Source organism: Buteo buteo, chromosome 31, assembly GCF_964188355.1.
Source record: "Buteo buteo chromosome 31, bButBut1.hap1.1, whole genome shotgun sequence".
Lineage (NCBI taxonomy): Eukaryota > Metazoa > Chordata > Aves > Accipitriformes > Accipitridae > Buteo > Buteo buteo.
Genome location: NC_134201.1, coordinates 786,881 through 800,852, shown reverse-complemented (window position 1 = coordinate 800,852; position 13,972 = coordinate 786,881). Strand labels below are relative to the sequence as shown.

The 13,972-nt window shown below is 53.6% G+C and overlaps 1 protein-coding gene across 1 annotated transcript; it reads left to right on the top strand.

Moving 5' to 3' along the window:
- Positions 1-11,352: 11,352 nt before the first annotated feature.
- On the top strand, positions 11,353-12,701 carry LOC142026111 (olfactory receptor 14A16-like). The gene has a single exon (XM_075018946.1). The coding sequence runs from the start codon at positions 11,353-11,355 to the stop codon at positions 12,307-12,309; it is 957 nt and encodes a 318-aa protein (XP_074875047.1). The 3' UTR covers positions 12,310-12,701.
- Positions 12,702-13,972: the final 1,271 nt, after the last annotated feature.

The window sequence follows — 13,972 nt, the reverse complement described above, 5'->3', positions numbered from 1 at the left end:
TATGAACATATACTGAAGTCAAGAACGGTTGGGGAAGTTTTAGTGTACCCCCTGAGGTGAATTAAAGACATGTTTTTGTTTGAGTATATTAAAAACATAACTTAATGAACACTACTTTGGGCAGAGTCCTAGTACTGTAAGCGGTTCTACAAGGCGGCTGCAAAGATGCGTCCCAAGGTGATTCCTCATACACACTTGCACCAGCACCAATACTGTGAGGGTCAGCACAGGACACCTGTCACGGTTTAACCCCAGCCAGCAACTAAGCAGCACGCAGCCACTCACTCACTCCCCCCCCACCCAGTGGGATCATGGAGAGAATTGGGAAAAAAGTAAAACACTTGGGTTGAGATAAGAACAGTTTAATAGAACAGAAAGGAAAAGAACTAATAATGATAATAATAACATTAATAAAATGACAATATTTTTAATAATAAAAGGATTGGAATATACAAATGATGCACAATGCAATTGCTCACCACCCCGCTGATCGACGCCCAATTAGTCCCCCAGTGGCGATCCCCCACCCCCTCTCTCACCAGTTTATATACTAGATGGGACGTCACATGGTACAGAATACCCCGTTGACCACTTTGGGTCAGCTGCCCTGGCTGTGTCCACAGCCAAATTCTTGTGCCGCTCCAGCTTTCTTGCTGGCTGGGTATGAGAAGCTGAAAAATCCTTGACTTGAGACTAAACATTCCTTAGCAACAAGTGAAAACATCAGTGTGTTATCAACATTTTTCTCATATCAAACTCAAAAAACGTAGCAGTGTTCCAGCTAGTAGGAAGACAATTAACTCTATCCCAGCTGAAACAGGACAACACTTCAGCCTGGCTTTGGGTCCCTTGCCCAGCCCAGCTGGGTCCCCTGAGCCTCCCATTTCAGGTTGGCTACAAGACAATACTGTGGCTGCTCCTTATCTCATCACCAAGGGAAACCACTCCCTGACAGGGAGTCCTCCTCTCTCTGGCATTCCTGCTTCCAGCCAGTTTAAACCCTTCTGCAGTTGGGACTTCTTGCCCTCCATGCCAGATAAATCCTTGGTCACAAATTACCACTGCTGAGCAGTCACTACTTGAATTTTCACTTTAGGTTTCCCAGAAACGGCACACCTTGCTGCAGTGTCTAGGATCTGGCAGGACAGCGCTCAGGGTTTCTTTAGTGTGGAGGACGACATGCTCCAGAGCAGGGCTTGCCTGCTGCACCCTCAGAGGGACAGGGCATGAGGCTGCCCTCTCCTGGGGATGGCTGCAGAGTGTGAAGGTGGGTGTGCAGCCAGGGGTGCCCAGGGCTGTCCTTCTGAGCAGGGTCCCTGCACCGTGGGGGGCTGTGTGCTGGGGCAGGGACTCTGCCGCCTGCCAGGGTCAGCACTCAGCCTGCCCAGGGATGTCTCCATGGCACCGTGGGGAGAAGTGGGTGGATGCAGCAACCTGCTGGCAGAGCAAGGCAGGGTCTTTCTGCTGTTGAGAGGGTGCTGCATAGGTCAGGGCTGCTCACAGCTCCAGATCACCCCAGGGCATGCCCAGGGGGACTTTTCCAGAAGCACATCAAGGCAGGGGCTACTTGGGAGGAAAGGTGCTTTCCAGGGTCTGTGCTCTCAGCTTCCTGCTGTGGTTGTGGGGGAAAATAGGAGATGTCAGTGTGTATGTCAGTGGGGGAAACCACTAGCAAATATCAAACCAAAGCAGGCAGCAAGTACAAAAAGAGGCCTGAGATCCAGTTGTTTTAGAGACCATAAGCCTGGAGTGGATATTGGAGAGCCCTGAGAGTCTGTGAGTTGGCTGCTGGATGGATACTGTGGCCCAAACCACCTCCTGGAGAAAGTGACGATTTTGGGTAGGTCAGGTACTGATAAAGCCATTGGTCTGGACCTGGAAGGGAAGTTGCCCTTTATGTGAGAGAGCAGCAGGCGTGCATGGAGCACTGCTGGATAGGGACAGTTGGACAGTCCGCATGAGAGGCCAGAACAACATAAGCAACATTGTGGTGGGTGGCTGAGTGCTGCAGACCTCCTGAACAGGAAGGAAAAGCAGGTGAGGCCTTCTTCAGACAACTGGAAGAAGCCTCCTGCTTGCAGGCCCTGGTCCTCATGGCAGACTGAAACTGCCCTGAAATTTGCTGAAGGGGCAACACAGCGAGGTGAAAGCCATCCAGGAGGTGTTTGGAGTTCATTGACAGCATCCTCGTGGCAAGGGTGCCTGAGGAGCCAGTGAAGGGGAGTGTCCTGCAGGACGTCATCCTTGGAAACAAGGAAGAGCTGGTCAGGGGTGTAATAGTCAGGGGTGAGAAAGTAGAGTTGAGGTTCCTGAGAGGCAAAGAGCAGGACTTCAGGAGAGCAGGCTTTGGTCTGCCAAGGGACATCCTTTACAGAATCCCATGGGATATGGTCCTGCAGAGAAGAGGGGAGAGCTCTTTGATGGTCAAGGCTGTCCTCTTCAAGCACCAGAACAGTACACCCAGACAGGCAGGAAGTCAAGCAATCTTGCAGGAGGCTGGTATGGATGAGAAAGGACCTCCTGGCAAAAATCAATATTCCGAGGCTGGATATTAGGAAAAATGTCTTCACCGAAAGGGTCATCAAGCATTGGAACAGGCTGCCCGGGGAAGTGGTTGACTTACCATCCTTGGAGTTATTTAAAACACGTCTAGATGTGGCACTTAGGGCTATGGTTTAGTGGTAGACTTGGCAGGGTTAGGTTTATGGTTAGACTCAATGATCTTAAAGGTCTTTCACAACCTTGCTCCAGTGCAGTTTGTGCAAAAGAGGTGCCTGCAGGCCAGCCCCTGCCCTGAGCTTCCACTGGGATCCATGCCGATGCAGGTTGGCTGTCAGCTGCTCACACACAAACACCTGGTAGCATCTGAGGTGCCAGGGGTGGTCAAAAACTTGTGTTTTGGAGACGAAAATGTGTCTTCAGGCTCTGGTGGAGCATACCTGCGATACCCACAACTGCCTGAGTATCAGCTGTGGGGTTGTGGAGAGGGGTCCCTTGGTGACCTCAGATTACACCCACAGTTTAGGGCACCTGAATGTCAGTTAGACTCACATTTCCATGGCAGCCCCTGGTCTTTCAGCTGACCAAAAGGAAGCGTGCACCAGAAGGATGGTCAGACCCCTGTCTAGGCACTCCCTGCTGCACTCAGTATTGCTCAGCTCACTGCAAAACTCAGACATGAGCACACCCCTGCATTGCAGGCAGTGATATAATGTCAAGGCTCTCTTTTAAATGGCTTAAGAATGGCCGCTAGTGCCGTGCCTGGGGCACCTAGTGCAATGGCATGTGGCTAGCAAATATGGCACAGCATGTCCAGGAAAGCCATGTTCCACTGGAGACGGAGGTGGGAAAACACACCATGACCTTCCAAGAGGGCTGGTGCCATTTTGCCAGCACCTGAATGCCAGCATTATGGCAAGGTCCATCGTCTACAGCAAGGGGCACTGCATGATTGGGAGGCATATTGGTGGTGGTCGGGAGGCCAGGTCTACCCGCCCTTGCTGGTAGGGAGGCCAGGTCTACCCCGTCCGCACGCTTATGGAGGCCAGGTCTACCCCACCATCGCCGGTAGGGAAGCCTGGTCTACCCGGCCTGCGTGGTTAGGGAGGCCAGGTCTACTGCGCCCGTTCGGGGAGGGAGGCCAGGTCCACCCCACCCACACTGTTAGGGAGGCATAATTATCCTGGCCAGCACTGGTAGGGAGTCCAGGTCTACCCCATGGGCGTCTGTAGGGAGGCCAGGTCTACCCCACCTGCACATTTAGGAAGGACTGGTCTACCTGGATCTCGCTGCTAGGAATGCCAGGTCTACCCCACTGGTGCTGGTCGGGAGGCCAGATCTACCCCGCCCGTGAGGTTAGGGAAGTCACTTCTACCCCACTTATGCATTTAGGGAGGCCAGATCTACCACACCGGCGCCAGTAGAGAGGCCAGGTGTATCCCACCTGCATGGATAGGGAGGCCTGATCTACCACACCAGCACTGGTAGGGAGGCCAGTTCTACCTTGCCTGCGTGGTTATGGACTACCCGGCCCACTCCGCTCGGTAGGCCACGTCTATACCGCCCTTGCCGGTAGGGAGGCCAGCTCTACCCCACCCACGCAGTTAGGGAGGCCAGGCCTAACCCGCCCGCGTGGTTAGGGAGGACAGGTCTACCCCGCCCACGCAGATAGGGAGGCCAGGTCTACCCCACTCTTGCCAGTTGGGAGGCCAGGTCTATGCTGCTAAGTGTGGTTAGGGAGGCCAGGCCTACCACTGGTACCGGTGGGGAGGCCAGGCGTGCCCCGCCCATGCGGTTAGGGAGACCTGGTCTACCCCACTGCTCAGGTATGGAGGCTAGGTCTACCCCGCCCGCTCGGTTAGGGAGGCCAGGTCTATCCCGCCGGTGCCAGCAGGGAGGCCAGGTCTAGCCTACCTGTGCAGTTAGGAAGGCCTGGTCTACTCTACCAGCATCGTTCGGGAGGCCTGGTCTACCCCATCAGTGCAGTAGGGAGGCCAGGTCTACCCCACCAGCGTTGGTAGGGAGGCCTGGTCTACCTGACCGGTGCCGGTCGGGAGGCTAGCTTTACACCTTCCACATGGTTAGGGAGGCCTGGACTACCCCGCCTGCGCATTTACTGAGCCCTGGTCTACCCAGCCCGCGCAGGTAGGGAGGCCAGGTCTACACCACTGGCGCCGGCAGGGAGGCCAGGTCAACCCTGCCCGCACGGTTAGGGAGGAATGTCTACCCCACCAGCGCCGGTTTTGAGGCGAGGTCTACGCTGCTCTCACGGATAAGGAGGCTAGGTCTAATCCACCCGCGCAGTTAGGGAAGCCACGTTTTCCCACTCCCTTGCCAATAGGGAGGTCAGGTATACCCTGCCCACTTGGGTAGGCAGCCCAGGTATACCCCGCCGGTGCCAGCAGGGAGTCAAGGTCTACCTCACACGTGCGTTTAGAAAGGCCAGGTCTACCCCACCGGTGCCCTTCAGGAGGCCAGGTCTACCCCGCCCGCACGTTTATGGAGTCCTACTCTACCTCGTCCTCTCAGCTAGGCAGGCCACGTCTACCCTGCCCTTGCCGGTAGTAAGGCCAGGTCTACACCACTCACATGCTTAGTGAGGCCACGTCTACCCAACTGGCGCTGGTCTGGAGGCCAGGTCTACCCTTTCTGCTAGGCTAGGGAGGCCAGGTCTACCCTGCCAGCACCGGCAGGGAGGCTAGGTCTACCCCACCGGTGCCAGTAGGGAGGCCAAATCTAGACCGCCAGCTCATTAGGAAGGCCAGGTCTACCCCACCCACACAGTTAGGGAGGCCATGTCTACCCCACTGGCACCGGTCTTGAGGCCAGGTCTACCCCGCCCGCATGTTTAGGGAGGCAAGGTCTACGCCGCTTGCGCGGTTGGGGAGGCCACGTCTACCCCGCCATTCCCGGTAGGAAGGCCTGGTCTACCCCGCCAGCGCAGTTAGGGAAGCCAGGTCTAATCTGCCTGCACAGTTAAGGAGGACATGTTTAGCCCCTCCCTTGCTGATAGGGAGGCGTGGTCTACCCCGCCCGCTTGGCTAGTGAGCTCAGGTCTACCCCGCCAGTGCCAGCGGGGAGTCCTGATCTACCTCACATGCGCATTTAGAAAGGCCAGGTCTACCTCAACTGCACCATTCGGGAGGCCAGGTCTACCCCACCCGTGGGGTTAGGGAGGCCTGGTCAACCCCACCCGCATGGGTAGGGAGGCCCAGTCTACCCCACTGGCGCTGTTCAGGAGGCCAGGTCTACCCTGCCCTTGCTGGTATGTATCCTGGTCTACCCCGCCCACTAAGCTAGGGCAGCCAGGTCTACCCTGCCGGCACCAGCAGGGAGGCTCGGTGTAGCCGGCCAGTGCAGGTAGGGAGGCTAGGTCTACCCCACCAGTGCAGCAGGGAGGCCAGGTCTACCCCACCCGTGTGGATAGGGAGACCAGGTCTACCACACCAGTGCCAGTCAGGATGCCAGGTCTACCCTGCCCGCACAGTTAGGGAGGCCAGGTCTACCTTTCTCGTGTGGACATGGAGGACAAATCTACCCCTCCCGCTCGGGTAGAAAGACCAGGTGTACCCCAGTGGCACAGTCAGGAGGCCAGGTCTATCCTGCCCAGTTGGGTAGGGAGACCAGGTCTACCGCTCCCGCGCAGATAGGAAGGCCAGGACTACACCAACATTGCCATCAGGAAGTCCAGTTCTACCCCGCTCTTGCCAGTAGGGAGGCCAGTTCTACCACGCCCGCGCAGTTAGGGAGGCCTGGTCTAGCCCACTCATGCGGTTAAGGATGTGGCAGTACATCCCGCCCCTCCATCCTGCCAGCAGGAAACAAAACTCCAGGAAGGGAGAAGGGGAAGGAAACCCTGGAGGCTGCAGGTTGAAATTTGAACTGGCTAATCGAGATGTGCCAGGTACACTGAGGTGACCCTCCTAGCCAATAGAATTAAATGACCACAGGTCAGATTCAACAGCGGTATAAACAGAGTCCTGCCAGAGGACATGTTGGCAGTCCTCCTCGGAGCAGCAGGTCAGCAGTTGGGGACTCCCTCTCGGGTCAGGGCACCGCCCGAGGTAACTCCTCAAGGGAGAGAGCCCTCAGCTTTTAGGTGCGCATTTTGAGCCATCACTTTAAATCTTGGCGATACTTAAGTCAGCCATGTAGTATTAATTCTCTTTACATCATTGAGCATGTGGACTTCTAACTAACTTTTGCTGAAGAATAAATCTGAGTTTTAACACCTGCTGGATTTGGTTAGTCCTGCATCCATAACACCCACCCAGGCCAACTCCCCCCAGTTTATATACTAGACATGATGTCACATGGTATGGAATAACCCTTTGGCCAGTTTGGGTCAGCTGCCCTGGCTGTGTCCCCTCACAACTTCTTGCACCACTCCAGCCTTCTTGCTGGCTGGGCTTGAGAAGCTGAAAAATCCTTGACTTTAGACTAAACATTACTTAGCAACAGCTGAAAACATCAGTGGCTTATCAATATTCTTCTCATAGTGAACCCCAAACATAACACTGTACCAGCTGCTAGGAAGAAGAAATCTATCCCAGCCAAACCAGGACACCACCACACGGAGGAGAGCAGACACTGCACTGGAGGGCAGGGCTGCCTTCCCAAAGGACATAGGCATGCTGGAGGGGTGGGCCAAAAGAGAACTGCATGCTATCCAGTAAGGACAAATCCAAAGTCCTGCCCCTAAAGCAGACCAAGCCCCTGCAATGAGGGAGGCAAGGGGCTGCATGGCTGCATAGCAGCTCTGTGGGAAAGGCTCTGGTGGTCCTTGGGTGCCATGAGGCAAAAGATGAACCAGCAGCAAAGACGACCAACAGAATCAAGGGCTGCATGAGCAGCAGCACAGCCAATGGAATTGATTATCCCTCTCTCCTCAGAACATTTTACATCATATCCAGAAAAATTCCCGAGGCTTTGAGCCCCCTGTAGTGCCAAAGAGACACTGGCAAACTGGATCCAGGTCAGATGAGGGCCACCCAGGTGACCAGGGCTGAAGCACTTGTCGTGTGAGAAGAAGTTAAAAGAGCTGGGCTTGTTCAGCTGGGAGAAAGGAAGGTCATGGGGGAACCTGCAGCATCATGGCACTGGTCCTAGTAAGGCTGAGTCAGGCTTATGTCCGTGGTACAAGACACAAGGACAAGAGGCAATGGGCTGGAAAAAGAGATGGTCAGGGCACATACAGGGAGAAACTTTTCCAACACGAGGATAGTGAAGCGCTGGAAGCTGTTTCCCAGAGAATATGCAAAGGCTTGATCCTGGAAAGTGATGAAGAGATGTTTACATAAAGACCTGAATGACCTGGTCTGACCCTGCTTTGTGCAGGAGGTTGGTCAAGACACCTGCCAAGGTCCCTTCCAGTGTGAATGAATGATGCTGTCGGTCAACTGCTGGTTGTTCTCCTCCAGAGTCCTGCCTCACAGCTCAATGGCCTGGGAGACCTGGCTGGTATTAACCGAGGCTGTGACGTAGAGCAACTCAGATCTATCTACACCTACTTTTACACAGTTCAGCAGTGGTCCTACCTTATCTCTTTTTCTTCTTCTTTAACACTTCCTGAAGTACCAAAAGTTCATCTTGGTGCCCTTGAGTTCCTTTCTGAGTTTCTACTGAGTTTTGATATGGACCATTGCTGTGCTTGGAGAATGCTGTCCTTGAAGACAAGATGTATCCAGGAACACTCTGAAAATTCTTGGTCTTTTCTTTGATTGTATCAAGGGAGTGAGTAAAAACCCCTGTACGACATGCTTCATGTTCATGCAATGCCAGCAGCTGCTCTTGGGTGGAGAAGGGTCAGACCTTGCATCTCTGACGGCATCTGATGACTGATGCCTCTGACTGATGGCATCAGTTAAAGCCACACAGGCACCAAATCGCACTCTCTGCGATGCCATCTGGAGTGTCTGTGGTGTACCAGCCTGAATGGGAATTGCTTTCCTGTAGGTCCTGTGAGGTCCATGCCAGCCTTGGCATCTGGTGCAGCTCTGTGGCCCTGGATCTGGACATTAAATAGAGTACCTGTCCTGAATTGTGTTAGGCCATGTGGGGACAAACATGGGACACATGCCATTAGAGCCAGTGGAGGTATAGTAAATTCAGCTGATGGAAAAGAGAGAGACCCAGCTCTCGCTATGGTACATGACTGCAATCGTTCCTCTGAATGAATACCTGTATAAACTACCATGAAGATAAGGAGTAGGAGAAGGTTCTTTTGGCCTTCATTTGGTCATAGAGTGTCATGTCACTTGGCCAAAGGATTTTCCCACTAGGCTCATACATGATTCCCGAGATGTTGCCCTGTCTCTATGAACTTCTCCATTACAGTTTCCTGTTACCTACATGTATCTTGGACCACCTCTGGCAACTCAGATGTCAACAGGTATTTGCGTCTGCACACCTGACTCCTGCCTTCCATCTCCATTAATTCAGAAGGGAGCTGAGACGAGGAGCTCCCATGCAGGTGCCTATTTTGTGCCCACCTGAAGAGAGTCAAGAGGAATCCCACCTCCTGTGGCTTTGTGGAGTGCATGGGAGGGAGCTGAGTCTCCTTCAAATGCCATGAATAGAAACGCAGATGAAACACCACCATTGACCAAGAGATCGCTTCTGCCTGTAGGTGTAAAGGAGATCCCTGCCTTTCACTGTCTGAGTATCGTGTCTAAAAATTAATACAAAAAAAGTGGTACATTAAAAGTAAGTCTGAGAGAAGGATTATATTTCTGGAAAGAAAAAAAAGGTCACATGTAGATGGAACTTTGTCTCTGAGTGGAAAATTTTATTTCATTAAAGAAGTGGCTCTCTGCCGCTGAGGGAGGGAACATCAGTGATTGCCTCAGCCTGTTTCTCAGCAGGTTCCCCTGGAGCCCCAGGGACACCTGGAGGGAGCCCAGAGGGGGCAGAGAAAGGGCTGCCTTGGGCTGCTCCTCTGCTGCTGAGCTGGGCTGGGCTCCTGGGCTGGAGGGAGCTCATGGCAAGCAGGCAGCACTGCCGAGAGACAGCTCTGCCCAGGAGCAGCTCCTCTGCAAAGTGCAGCAGGGCTGAGGGCACTGCCTGCAGGCACCGACCGGAGAGGAGTGATGCAGAGAGAGTTTAAAGGCGGTCTGGGGTGAGAGGATGCAGAGAGCTGACTCAAAGAGAATTCTTCACAGCCCTCTGCACAGTAAGTCTCTGGCTGCAGGGAAAAGCTGTGTGCTGGGGCAGGGAATCTGCCGCTGGTCAGGGTAAGGACTCAGCCTGCCTGGGGAACTGTAACAGCAGAGTGGGGAGAAGCTGTAGGTGGAAGAAACAGTTCACAGAATTGCAGGGTCCTTCTGCTGACAAGAAGGTGCTGTGTGGGTCAGGGCAGCTCACAGCTCCAGATCATCCCCAGGACATTTCCAAGGGCACTTTTCAGGGGAAGGTCAAAGCAGGGATTTCTATAAAGTTAAGGGGCTTTCCAGAGTCTGTGTTTTCTGTTTCCTAGTCTTGGGGAATTTTGGGGAGAAATTGAAAAGGAGCTGTCCTGATTCAGCATGTCCCTGAGAATCCTGACCTAATTTTAACTGATCAGTAAGTCTGAGAGGAGTCTCCTGAAGTAGAGCACAGGGACTGAGAACAACTGCCTGGCTGTGCTGGTGTCTGGGAGGTGGCATGTACAGCTGGGTAAGGGTAACTCTTTCCTGAGACTGCAGATGCCTCTCTCCTTGCTTCTCTGAGCCAGTCGATCTCTGCTTTTTCCTTGGTTCTCCACTTGTCTGTGTTACTGTTATCTTGTTGCTGCTGTCAGGTTCTCTGGGGATGGGAGTTTCAGCTGCAGAGTTACACACAAACTGATCTTGTGGGTCCTGCCATGCAGCTGTGTCCATGGGAACAAGTGTCCTAGCTTTCCTATCATCTGAGGGGTTATGCTCAATGGTGTCTGTGGGGCTGGGGAATGAGCTGATTCTCCCTTACAGAGATGCCACCACATCAGGTCACTGGGCTATCACCTCCGAGTGTCCTTCCAAGCTGTTAGCTGCCCTGCAGGATGCAAACCTGTCTCACAGCAGCTTTCTGTTATCTGAAAGCCCCATGGAGAAGCACAGAGATGCTAGGACTGAGGAAATGCTCTTGGGTTGGTGAAATGAGCTTGGTTTGTCTTAGCTAGAAGCAGCGTCCTGAGATTTTGAGAAAGGATGAGACATTTGGTGGTCTGCAGTTGATGTCTCTGCTCTCAGCAGTGTCTGGTGGCTTTTCACGGTAACATGGGAGCGTGATCACCCTCCATCTCAGAAAGGTGCAAGCACGGTGCAAGTGGGAACTAGACAGAAGGGCAGAGCAGCTCCCCCTCTCTCTGCACTAAGCCACAGGCAATCCTCTTGACTTGCCTGGCTCACAGTGTTCTCCCAGAGTGCAGCAGAAATGCTGAAGTTTCCCAAGATGTAAGAAAACTCCCCAGGGGCAATGTGGGCATCTTTAAAAAACCCTAGAACTCTTAAACTACTTTAACCCACCTGATTCCTTAGCACTGGGAGTGCAGATGCTGAAAGGCCCTTGTGCATTAGGAGCGGTTTCAGCTGACAAAGTCAAACACCAGACTGGCCCCTGCCTGCACTGATCCCATGAACCCACTGCTGCAGAGCAGGGCTGACTTTCCAAGAGCCCATGGGCAGAGGCCCTGCTCTTCATTGCACGCTCAGCCAGCACCAAGCAGGGCTCCAGCCACAGACCTGGAGGAAGGTCTCCGGGAAAACGAAAAGGGTCTGTGTGTGTGAGAGTGGGAGGGTCTATGGGAAATGGCTTTGATATTGCTCCGAGAATAATGCCCTGACTCTTCAGTGTCTTTTTTCTACTTTGACAGCACCCCATTCCCAGAGGAAGAAAATGTCCAACAACAGCTCCATCACCCAGTTTCTCCTCCTGACATTTGCAGACAGACGGGAGCTGCAGTTCTTGCACTTCTGGCTCTTCCTGGGCATCTACCTGGCTTCCGTCCTAGGAAATGACCTCATCATCACAGCCATAGCCTGCGACCACCACCTCCACACACCCATGTACTTCTTCCTCCTCAACCTATCCCTTCTTGACCTTGGCTCCATCTCCACCACTGTCCCTAAAGCCATGGCCAACTCCCTCTGGGACAACAGGGCCATCTCCTATGCAGGATGTGCTGCCCAGGTCTTTCTGTTAGTCTTTTTGATCTCAGCAGAATATTTTCTTCTCACTGTCATGGCCTATGACCGCTACGTTGCCATCTGCAAACCCCTGCACTACGGGACCCTCCTGGGCAGCAGAGCTTGTGTCCACATGGCAGCAGCTGCCTGGGGCTGTGGGTTTCTCAGTGCTGTGCTGCACACTGCCAATACATTTTCACTACCATACTGCAAGGGCAATGCTGTGGACCAGTTCTTCTGTGAAATCCCCCAGATCCTCAAGCTCTCCTGCTCAGATGCCTACCTCAGGGAAGTTGGGGGACTTGTGGTTAGTGGCTGTTTAGCATTTGGGTGTTTTGTTTTCATTGTGCTGTCCTATGTGCAGATCTTCAGGGCTGTGCTGAGGGTCCCCTCCGAGCAGGGACGGCACAAAGCCTTTTCCACGTGCCTCCCTCACCTGGTTGTGGTCTCCTTGTTTATAGGCACTGCCACAATTGCCTACCTGAAGCCCCCCTCCATCTCCTCCCCATCCCTGGACATGGTGGTGGCAGTTCTGTACTCGGTGGTGCCTCCAGCCGTGAACCCCCTTATCTACAGCATGAGAAGCCATGAGATCAAGGATGCCCTGAGAAAACTGATGACTGGATGCTTTTCAGAATCAAGAAACTGCCTGTTGTCTTCGGCATAGTACTCACATCTCATTACAGGCCCTACCTGTCTTCATGTTTGTTTTTTTAAGTCGATTTTATTTTTTTAGTCTTTTCTTTTAGTCTTTGTTTTACGTATCTGAATGCTTTCCACAGAGAAATGTCTTTATTCGTCTGGTTTCTAATTCACAGTCTATCCAGCTTTTCTGTACCCTGGAGGCTGTGCAAATAAGCTGTTCCTTCTGTGTGTTTCAACAAAATAAAGGGCCCTGCAGTGACTTGTTTTTCCAAGTTTCTTCCTCCATGACTTTGTCTGCAGCTGCAGGGAGCAGTGCCTGTGTGCAGAGGGGAAGAAGAAAAGAGTCCCGGCACAGCAGCAGTGCCAGGGATCACCAGCGCTTGGTCTTTCCCGAGCTGCTGTTTTCCCACTTCCATGCTTTCCTTCTGAACCCTTGCGTTGGAGGAAGGCCTGAGTGCTCTTCAAGCATGGTTAGAGTCCTGCTGTGTGTCAGGCCTGTGGCTGCAGGCAAGGACAGGCAATGGGCACTTGTGTGACAGAGCTGGCCTCCATAGCAGCATTTCCATCATACAAGGGGATCTCCTCAGGCCTTGTGCCACAGGTGCTCCCACACCTGCCCCCCACCCCTGGGGCTCAGCCCTCTCCACCCCCGAGGAGCTGCTGTGCCCTTCAGAGGGTCTGGGGCTGTGGGGTGAGTGCCCAGAGCTCTGTCGCACCCTGTGGTGGGCACTGCTGTGGGGCCATGCCAGACTGGGCTGCGCTGGGGAGATGGCAGGGGGGGTGGAAAGAGTTCAAGGGAACTGGGAAGAGTTTAGGGGGAGCTGTACTGTGCTGGAAAGTGCCCAGGAGAGAAAAATATCAGTGTATAGCTTTTAGAGTGTGACCACGCAGGGCAAGGACTCACACTGGGTGTTTGTCGTTCAGAGCTAGGGCTTGTGGCAAGCATGGAAGACATGCAGGTGTAGGGGAGAGGGGGAGTCTGGTCTGTGCCTTTGTTGGTGTGGACAGACTTCAAATGTGGCTCAGGGACTTTGTCACCCTCAGCATCTCTCATTGGCCATTTCCAGCACTTGCTGGTCACCCCAGGTTTACAGGTGAGTTTTGCTGTGAGGCTACCACCATCTTCCTGGTGGTCCCAAGGCTGGTTTTGGGGAACAGACAGCCCTGCCCAGTCCCTCTCCTTCCCCAGACCCTGGCAGACCCTGGAGCAGAGCTGTCTAAAAAGCCTCACATGGGACAAGGCTGCAGCAGGACGTGGGTCGGGTGCTGGGGAAGCTGCAAAAGTAGGAGGGTCATGCTAGAACTGTGATCTGAAGGCTGCCATAGGGATCACAATGGGGGGAAGGTCCCCAACCCTGACTCTCCCCTTTCCCATGCTGTGCCTACAGAGTGGGTCTGTGGGACCCTGTATGGTCATTGGGGCTGGGACAGCACAAGGACAGGTGCCATGAAGCAGCTGCCAGGAGGCAGGGTCATATTACTCCCTTCCTCCAAACTCTTTTACTCATCCCAACCCAAAGAGGAGCATGGGGGACGGTTGAGAGGGGGTTAACAGTCAGTACAGAACAACTCTGCCACTCCTTCCTCCTCACACTTCTCCCCTGTTCCAGCTTGGCTCTCCTCCATGGGATCCCACAATATTTGTTTTCAAGGCTATGTGGGGGTCATTTCTTTCTGTCTTAGCT